The sequence below is a fragment of the Amblyraja radiata genome, chromosome 7, assembly GCF_010909765.2.
Source record: "Amblyraja radiata isolate CabotCenter1 chromosome 7, sAmbRad1.1.pri, whole genome shotgun sequence".
NCBI classification, from domain to species: Eukaryota; Metazoa; Chordata; class Chondrichthyes; order Rajiformes; family Rajidae; genus Amblyraja; species Amblyraja radiata.
Window position 1 is genome coordinate 38,052,005 of NC_045962.1, and position 10,603 is coordinate 38,062,607.

The 10,603-nt window shown below is 47.1% G+C and overlaps 1 protein-coding gene across 1 annotated transcript in view; it reads right to left on the reverse strand.

The window, feature by feature from the left end:
• lss (lanosterol synthase) overlaps nucleotides 1–8,385 on the reverse strand; it is a 62,083-nt gene extending 53,698 nt beyond the window's left edge. Inside the window, exons 1-2 of the mRNA XM_033024215.1 lie at nucleotides 8,275–8,385; nucleotides 925–1,093 (exon numbers count right to left, since the gene is read on the reverse strand). Of these exons, the coding sequence (XP_032880106.1) occupies nucleotides 925–1,093; nucleotides 8,275–8,297 (192 nt within the window). The 5' untranslated portion in view covers nucleotides 8,298–8,385. The remainder of the gene's footprint in view (nucleotides 1–924; nucleotides 1,094–8,274) is intronic.
• Nucleotides 8,386–10,603: the final 2,218 nt, after the last annotated feature.

The window sequence follows — 10,603 nt, forward strand, 5'->3', positions numbered from 1 at the left end:
GATAACAATTGGAAGGTGATTGGCAAAAATGTAAGGTGATTTTTCAAAAATATAAATTTGTGACCTGGAATGCTGTGACTGAATGGATACTGAGGAAGGATGTCATTATTCTGGAAAAGATGCAAAAAAGATTTACGAGGATATTACCAGGCCTGGAAGGCATGCCTTTTCCCCAAGGTCAAAACGAGAGGACAGATTGAAAGTGAGTGGATAAAGATTTAAAGAGGATCCGAGGAACGACTTTTTCCACAAAGAAGATGATAGATGGAAGGAGCTTCCAGAGGAAGTGGTCGAGGTGGATACAATCATGGCATTTAAACAACCATTGGATATGTACAAGAATAGGAAAGGTTTGGAAGGCTATGGGCCAAACACAGGAAAATGGGACTAGTTTAGATACATGGAACCAACATGGTTGCCATGGATGAGTTGGGCCGAAGGGCTGTTTCTGTGCTATATAGCTCTAAGAAATGATAATACATGCTAACTTCCAACTTATTGGGTCTGGACTTTTCTCACATCCAGTTCTTCACCTCCACCCCAACCTCTACTTTCAGTCTAAAGAAGGGTTCCAACTGAAAACGTCACTCATCCTTTTTCTCCAGAGATGCTGCCTGACTCGCTGAGTTACTCCAGCACTTAGTGTCTATAGTTGGTATTAACCAGCATTTGCAGTTCCTTGTTTCACTGAGAATTGGATGTTGGAAGTTAGCATGTATCAAAAAAAGGTGCAACTGGGATTAACTGAACTGTTCCTTCATATAACTGACTCTGGCACGATGAGCCAAATTGTCCTTCCTAAGCAATATCATTCTGCTATTCCCCAAGAGAGCAAATGGCAGACACCAAACGATGCTTTCGTATCCTTAATTAATGGTAAAACTATCTGCGCATATTTGCGAAATGATCAAAATATGTACATACGGTATCGAGTCCCAATGAGTGCAGCTCCAGCATTGTTTGTGATCTGCTTTCCGCTTCTCTATAGTCAATGTAACTCCATGTCTGCCTGCCCTCAACATTAGCCAGTCGCCATTGTGTCAGGTCTGTAGCTGGCTCAGTTTTATATGGCCCACCTCGTCGGCGCAAACACCTATTGCAGGGTAAAAAACATCAAACAAAGCTGAAAATGTATTTTTTAAAAAGCAGATTCTAGAAATGCTCAGTCTCACAACTGTGGGAAGAGAAACAGAGCTAATGTTTCAGATCAAAGTGGATGAAGAGTCTCTGACATGAAAAGTTGATTCTGTTTTTCTTCCCACAGGTGCACCTTGATCTGTTGAGTGCGAGTCTGCTGCGGTCTTGTATCTCCCGATTGCAGAGGGTGGTCAGTCACTGGTGTACAGCCGCACCCCGGCGGCAGCTCTCCACCTCAGGACCCTGCAGAGGTACCTGAACTCTAAGAGTCCTCTGCATTGGCATGCTCTGACAAAGTACCTTCTTCACCGGTGCCATTGCCTTCAGGGGGGCACACAACTCCCAGCAGCGGGCACCAACCGTGCTGTGTTGTGATAGTTGCCTCATTTTTACCAGGACCTACTGAGAATCCGGAATTTGGTCATCTTCAGCCAGTGGGTTGCTCCTCAGGGGGATGAGGGTTTTGTGGCTGTGGGTGCAGCCGGTCCCAACGCAGACACAGTAGATGTCCGGGGGCCTCGTGAGAGTGGAGATAGTCCCACACGCATGAGCTTCTTCTTTTTACGTCTGGCGTGCACAGCCTAAAGTTGTAGGACAACTTGTTCTATTTGATCTTATTTGATTGTGCACGCCGGGTTGATTGCATTCGTCAAAACAGGGCGGACCACGTGAAGGTTGCAATCTTCCACTCCACACGCATAAGCCATCACTCAGCACTGCATCATTATCCTTTGTGACACTGGGAATTTTTTTTTGTACGGCCTGCTCTTGCACACTCCACTTCCTGCCCCTCTTTTGGGCTGACGTTCCTGCCAGACATCCCTGGAGAGGGAGCATGCGGTGTCCACAAGCGCCTTAGCCGTATTCTGGGACCACTGGGGTTTGAGTGCTTCTGAGATGAAAGTAACAACATTTTGGTTTGATATGTATATTTGTTATTTTAGATAGATGTCTCCTCAGTGTATTCACTGTAATTTTGTACTTGTAAATAAACTTATACTTGTAAAAAGAAAGTGCAACCTCAGCAACGCCCTGTAAACCTGCAACATGAGGCCGCAACTCCTGTGCTCAGTATCTGACTAGACACTGAGTGTGACAAACACCTTCTTCATTATTATGTCTACCTATGGCGCCACCTACAGGGAACTTTATAATTGTACTCATAGATCACTGCTATACAACATTCCTAGAGGCCTGCCATTTACTGTGAAAGTCCTACCCTTAAATGACATCCCAAAACACAATTGAACTGAATGCCATCTGCCATTCTTCAGCTCTCTTACCGAGCTTTCAAAGCCTTGCTATAATTTTTTAGCCTTCTTCACGATCTATGATGCAGGGCTGCCAACATTGGGTGAGAGTTGAGAGTGAGAAATTGCGAGGGAGCATAGCGACCGGGGGGGGGGGGGGGGGGGGGGGGGGGGGGGGGTGTTCCCCCTCCCACGGTAGGGAGCTTTTGCATTTTTCAGCTTGAAATTGTGCAATCTGGTGCATACTGTAACAAGTCTTTTAACTTGCATTTGAATGCAACATTTATGCTTTAAATTGGATTAGGTATGAATAAGGTAAGGCTAAATTACATTCTTAATTACATTCCACAATAGAGCCAGGCTCTGATCAACAGGTGCAGCACATGAATGACTATATTCATGTATGGAAATCAGATTATATTCATGCTGTTATGCATATATATATATAGAGAACATTTCAGAGAAACAAAGCAAAAGTTGGACTTCCATCACTGTTCTGCACAAATAAATCAATCAACCTTGTTCAAGAAGGAACTGCAGATGCTGGAGCCTACTATGGGAGGGGGAACACCGCCTACCACACCCTCCCCCCTACGCTCCCTCGCAATTTCTCACTCTCAACTCTCACCCAATGTTGGCAGCCCTGCACACACACACACATGTCGCAGGGGCGGAAAGCCCGGGGGGGGGGGGGCAGAGGGGACACGTCCCCCCCATGTTTTGAGAGGTGGGGGACATCCCCCCCAAGTTTTTGTGATTCCGATTTTTAAATCGGCCGCCCAATGGGGAGTCTGGCGGGCACGGTGTAGTGTGGATTGGCGGCGCTGGCGCTGCCAATCAAGTTGAAGGGCAGGAGGGAGCGAGGTTGCCGTGGCAGCCGGCAGCGCAGAGCTCGCAGGCGGCGCACAAAAGTGCTGACACCCGCTGCCCTGGACCGACGCGCTTCCCCAATCCGTGCAGATCGCTGTCATGTGGCGCAACGAGACAAACTGCGCAGCAAAGACCCTTTATCTCCGCTATAGGATCTTTGCTGTGCAGGGACTGAAGACAGCGTGAGAATTCAGTCTTCAGCGTGAGAATTGGCTGGAATGCGTGAGTGTCACGCTCAAAGCGTGAGAGTTGGCAGCCCTGTATGATGCCTCCTAGAACATTTAACAGTATAGCACAGGAACAGGCCTTTTGGCCCACAATGTATGTGTCGGAAATGATGTTAAGACCAACTCTTATTTGCCTGCACATATTCCATATACCTCCATTCCCTGCATATCCATGTGTCTATTAAATGCCACTATCATTTCTGCCTCCACCACCATCTCTGGCAGCTTGTTCCAGGCTCTTACCACTGTCTTTGCAAATAAACTTGCCCCCATCGCTTTTAAACTTTTTCCCTTAAAGCTATGTCCTTGAGTATTTGATATTTCCATCCTGGGGAAAACATTTAGTGTCAAACCTAAGCAAAATATCCTCGGGGACCCCTTGTCTGGCATGGCGACCCTGTTTATAGAAGAGGGGGATGAGGAACAAATTTGGAAATAGTGTAGACCACCTCCCCTATATGCGTTGGCCACCAGTCCCTAGCAGGAGCTACGCCGCTAAGATCCCGTAGTGGGGGGGGGGGGGGGGGCACCAGCACCCCTACAGGGAAGGGCACCCTGCAGAAGAAAATTATACTGATAGCGACTCAGAAACTGAAATGGGAGATGAAGGGAAAGGGCTGAGGCAGAAGAGGAAGAGCACTAATTGAATCCAGCAGTGAGAGAGTTAAACAACGCAGCGAGTGGTGAATCTGTGGAATTCTCTGCCACAGAAGGTAGTTGAGGCCAGTTCATTGGCTATATTTAAGAAGGGGTTAGATGTGGCCCTTGTGGATCAGATGGTCCTGCACAGACCCTCTGATTCACACTGTACTGACCCCCCCATTCATCCTGTACTGATTCCCCCCATTGATCCCGCTCTGATCCCCCCCATCCATCCTCTACTGATCCCCCCATTCAAGAAGAATGGGAGGAACAGTCTGAAGTAGGGTCTCGACCCGAAACGTTGCCCATTTCCTTCGTTCCATAGATGCTGCCTCACCCGCTGAGTTTCTCCAGCATTTTTGTCTACCCCCATTCATCCTGTACTGATTCCCCCCATTCATCCTGTACTGACCCCCCCCCCCATTCATCCTGTACTGATCACCTCATTCATCCTGTAGTGATCCCCCATTCATCCAGCACAGACCCTTCGATCTACGCTGTACTGACCCCTCCCATCCATCCTATACTGATCCCCCCATTCATCCTACGCTGATCCCCCCCCCCCCATCCATCCTGTACTGATCCCCCCCATTCAAGAAGAATGGGGGCACCGGTCTGAAGAAGGGTCTTGACCCGAAACATTGCCTATTTCCTTTGCTCCATAGATGCTGCCTCACCCGCTGAGTTTCACCAGCATTTTTGTCTCCCCCATTCCTCCTGTACTGATCCCCCCCATTCCTCCTGTACTGATCCCCCCCATCCATCCTGTACTGATCCCCCCATTCAACACCACTGACATCCCCCGTGCTCTCCCCTCACAATTTTACATACTCCAACCAACACGTACTAATTCACCTGCCTCAATCCATCCATTCCGCACCGATTGCCTTCTCAACCCCCCCCCCCCCCCCCCCCCCCCCCCCGCCATCTACCCACCCCATACTGATTCACACCCCCCCCCCGACCCTATTGTGCTGGAAATGTCTTCAGAGCGAACATTGACTGGGTTTGATAACGGAATGCAATGAAATGTGTTTTAATTCCCAATGTTATTATTTGTTTTAGTCCATAAAGATGGATTAATTAAATTGTGAACACGTGAAACATTAAAACCGCAGTGTTCGATTGTTACTGCTACCGTTGACACGTTATTACAGAATTCATTTTAACGGCAAATCAATGCTCTTAATATGGAGTATCAGTACTGTAGTTATTTAATGAGCAACATTCACAACTGTACGTTGGATTTATCCAGGTTTTACTTCTACAGTCGGTCATATACATCACAAATTTGGTCAGGAGATATTTCAGTTGAAATTTTAACGTTAATTCTGAAGTGGGAATTATGGAAACAGCGTTTATCAATCTTTTTTTAAAATCTGGTGCGTACAAACTGGGTATCTTCATTGCTGTTCACAACACGTACATCTAATTTGAATGTCTGGTAATGTGGCGTTTTGACACCTTTAAACATATTACCAAAAGAACATTTGCTGCAGTTATGTCCTTTGGCCATCTCTTGTCAGTTAGTGTAATGTTTAACCTGTCAGATAGGTATAGTCGGTTTTAACAGCTATTATCATAAAATGCCTTTAGAAATTTCCATGCAACCTGTATATTTTGTTATGGATAAATTATGTGGGAAGCGAGAGTGTTTCTGTGCCAATAGCAATAACGACCCATGCTATATGTCATGTTATTTTCAGTCCTTCACAGAAAACATGCTTGCATCAATCTGTAGTGTGCATGGTTAAGCATATACCATGGTCCAGGATTTATTGACACAGGTTGATCATACGCTGAATAATCCAACCACATTTTTGTTTGGAAGTGGAAGAACTAAAAGAAATTGCATAAATTGCAATGTGTAAAAAGAGTTGGGATACTGTATTATAATTTTGCTGCATGTCATTGTGGTATATTTCATGTCTTGATTGGTGAATATGTTTAGTTTGTGACTTTATTTGAAGCAGAAATAATATGTGAATGCTTCATTGAGCATAATTCCGACTGGTAACTACGCACTTCGTCCGAGCACATTATCGCACGCGTCATGCAAACCGTCTTAAATGACCAGCTAAACTGTCATTTGGCAACCTAAAAAGCTGCCTAGGTTGCCCGGCTGGCAACAGGGAAAAAAAGTTGAGTGAGAGCCCTGATAAGTACGATGTCTGTCCTTTGTTTCAGTGAGTGGGGCCACGAGGAGCAGTGGGAATGTAATCTATTATCCCAAGCTGCCTCCCACTCCCGCTAGCGAATAAAGGACTCTTGTTTTACTTGATTTGTGTCTGTTTGTCTGTGGAAGGCAAAACGAACTTTAACACCACAACCCCTCTCCCCTCCCTAACCCCTCCTCTCCCTCTATCTGGTTTAAATAATATTAAAGAACAATCCGCTCCTCGTCCCCTCCCCCACTCCCTCCTCACGACAATGTTACAAATCTCTCATTGGACTGAGAGTATATATATCACTAAAACTCTCTTGTCTGTTTCTATGTCTGCGTGTGAGGGGTGAGGGCTGTGCTTCTGAAATTACGCCAAAATGGTACACGATAGCACTACAATTTTTGGGCTACCTTACTCACCATTGTCCTGGTGTGTGGTGTATCAAGTTTTGTTCAGATTGATGTTATATTTTACAAGTTATTCACATTTTTAACTTTACAAAACCTCACTTTGAGAAAAATCACTTGAAGTTGCAGTGGCAGTTACAGGTATGACGTTACTACGGTATCTCATTTACATAAACTGCCCGTCAGCAGTGCTTCACCCGATAATGACATCACAATGGGATCTCATTTACATAAAATAAAAGGCAGCAGTGGGGGAGGGGACGAGGAGAGAATTATTGTTTCATGTTATTTAAACAGAGGGAGATAGGGGGGTAGGGAGGGGAGATGGGTTATGGAGGGAGGGACAGAGTTGGGGAAAGGAGAGGGAGAGAGAGGGGAGGGAGGGAGTGGAGGAGGAGAGGGGAGAGAAGAGGGAGGGTGAAGAGGAGGGGGTGGGAGTGTATGGGGATGAGGGGAAATGAGCCACGCCTGCGCAGTTGGGGTGAGTGGTGGAATATTGCGTTGGGAGAACGGGTTGCGTTGGGGGAACGGGTGTGGTGGAAACGGGTTGTGTTGGGGGAGACGCGTGAGTGTTGGAATATTGCGTTGGAGCCCAACGGGTCCCACTTGGTCTAGTGGCTCATAAATCTCAGCAAAGGCTCTTGCAATTTCCTCTCTAGCTTCCCATAGTGTCCTTGGATATATCTGATACGGCCTGAGAGATTTGTCTATCTTCATGTGTTTACATAACTTATGTTACAATTGCACAAAAGCCAGAGGGGATTGAGCTGCTCCTGACACCTTACGATGGACACAAACGTAACTGTAACTGACAGGTGAATAGAAACTATTTCTGCAGTTCAGGTTTCAGGAATATTTTCTCATATCTCATTATTTGGCCTGCTGAAACTATGCAGGGTCTTGGGAAAATCTCATCCCAATCACACTAATTTCCCTGTAACCTATACTCTATTAGATATAAGAACCAGTTCATTTTTAACTAATAAGACAATGTATAATTGCACTCAGGCTGTGCACAACTTTCAAAACGTAATACGTCCCCTAATCATTTATCTAGCTCTTGATCGAGACTCCCAACACAGTTAAATTTGGTTCAATAAGAAAAACTGGAACAGTAGAGCATAACACAAAGCACTCAAAGGGTCGGCAATATTTGTGAAGGGGCGACGTTTAGGGTCGGGAGCTTTCTTCAGACTGATAGACCAAATGTTTACACAGGATTAAAACACGCCATCAGAACCTTTTCTATTTCATATCAAGAGCGACATTCAATCTGCCCCCCTTTCTGCTCCATGCACTGAGACACCAAGACCCCTTTTGCAAAGCTGCAGGATCCACTGAATGAAGTCTTCCCTCCCGTTGCCAAGCACCCGAGTGCCGTGCCCACCATCGTTGGCAGGGCATTGGGGAGAGGTGGGCTCGCAGGAGCGAGGGTATCCGCGATAGGCAAGAGGTGGGAAGGCTGAGCGGGGCAAGGGACGGAGAGCGCGCGGAGCCGATCGCCAACCGTCGCGTCCCTCGAGGCGGGCAGCGCGCGGAGCGGATGGCCAACGGTCGGGGCAGCGGAACAACTCACCCCCGCTCGGCAGCCTCCATCATCGCGCGCAAAGATTATAGAGGAGCTAGTATCTTTGGTCGCGCGTCTCCAGCTGATGGAGCGGTCGCGCGCAGACCAGCTGATCATGAGCCGAGGAGCCGGGGCCAATCTGACAGCGAGCCTGTCGGGCTTCAACCAATCGGCGTGGAGATAGGAGGCGGCGCGTCGGACGGGAGACCAATCATAGAGGGAATAGATGGACCGGTTGCCGTCCGAGCACTGAGGTGTTGCCGGGCCAGGACGAGCCGCTTAGCAACCGCTGCCGGCGGCGAAGGGCTGGGAGCCGCCCCTGGCAAGGGGCAGCGGCGAAGGGCTGGGAGCCGCCCCTGGCAAGGGGCAGCGGCGAAGGGCTGGGAGACGCCCCTGGCAGGCGGCAGCGGCTCTTGGGAAAATCTCAGCCCTAGGATCTCGATACTATGATTTACTGGTCACAACAATGGGGCATGCAGTTCAACCCTTCCAAATGTGAAACTATGCGTGTCACCTGAAAGAGGAATCCAAGCGAAACATCTTACAATATACTTGGTGCCACCCTTGAAGAATCCAAACAAACCAAGTATCTTGACATCAAATTGCAGAATGATCTGCGTTGGAATGGTCAGACTCATCATGCAACAGTGAAAGCAACAGGTGCCCTAAACTTTCTGAGGCACAACTTTCATCGTTGTTCAACTTCTGTCAAGGAGAAGCTATACTTCACCCTCGTTAGACCTCATTTGGACTACGCAGTTGCAGCATTAAAAACATTTCTTCCATCAAACGTGTCCAAAGACAGGCAGCTCGATTTGTTACTAACACCTATGAGAGAGAAGCGAGTGTCACCAAACTTCTGAATTCTCGGGTGGAACCCTCTCCAAGACAGACATGAAGCTCACCATTTGACCTGTTTTTACAAAATGTTAAATGGTCAGATCGACATAGATTACAAGACCTACACCAAACCCAAACCAATTAGGAGCAGACGAGGGCATTCGATCCAATTTGTGATCCCAGCTACAAAGACAGATGTATACAGCAGTTCGTTCTTCCCCCGCACAATTAAAGCATGGAATAATCTCCACCCAACTATAGTTACCCTACCAGATGCAACTAAATTTAAAGTAGCTCTTTCTTCCCAATAACCCTTTCTGGCTTAAGTCCTCCCTCCACCACCTCCAGTTTAAATTCCATTTGGAATATTTTGGAGGACCAAGAAACCAAGAAGCCGCCCCTGGCAAGGGGCAGTGGCGAAGGGCTGAGAGCCGTCCCTGGCAAGGGGCAGTGGCGAAGGGCTGAGAGCCGTCCCTGGCAAGGGGCAGTGGCTCACGTTGCGTGCACCCTATTTGCATAGGCTGCTGGAGACCCAGCATGGCCTCTGTTCCTCACACAATGCACAGCGAGCATGAAAGGGCTCCATGCAAACTGCAAGTGCTCGGCACTGAAAGGATCTTGCGGTCCCATTGATTAAAATAATCCAGAAAAAGACCCTAAGCGACAGACTGCTGCAGGACTCGGTAGCGAACGTAGAGATGCATGAAAGCAGAGATCATGAGCAATAAAATAAGCCATGGGGCTCGTTACTACATCCGTCGCACACAGCAAACACATGGTTATTCCACAAAAGAAGATAAAATGTTGGAGTAACGCAGCGGGTCAGGGTGACGAAATCGTTCTCCAGAGATGTTGCCTGACCCCTGAGTTGGAGTAACTCTTTCTTTCATAACACAGTCTGAAAGTCGTGCCTTGAGTGGCCACTGAATTGACAAGTAATCTGAATTGACAAGTATTGACATGTGTGCAATGAAATTCTATTTAAACAATGCAACCCACATACTTCAGTATCAAAAATAGCTATTATTAAAAAATGACTTTGTTTTTGAAATTCCAGTGAGAAATGATTGTGGACTTTGGAAGAGGAAGGATGAGGACGCCAAAACTGTCATAAGCCTGGAGTCAAAAGCTTCAAATTCCCAAGTGTGCATATTTCTGAAGATCTTTCCTGGACCCAGCACACTGGTGCAATTATAATTACAATTATAAAGAAAGCACATCAACGCCTCTGCTTCCTGAGAAGATTACGGAGATTCGGTATATCAGAGAGGATCCTCTTGAACTTCTACAGGTGTACAGTGGAGAGCATATTGACTGGTTGCATCACGGCCTGGTTTGGCAACTTGAATGCCCAGGAGCGAAGAATACTGTAAAAAGCTGTGAACACTGCCTAATCTATCACATGTTCTGACCGCACCACCATTGAAGGAATTTACCAGAGTCCCTGCCTTAAAAAGGCAGCCAGCATCATCAGAGACCCACACCACCACACACTCAT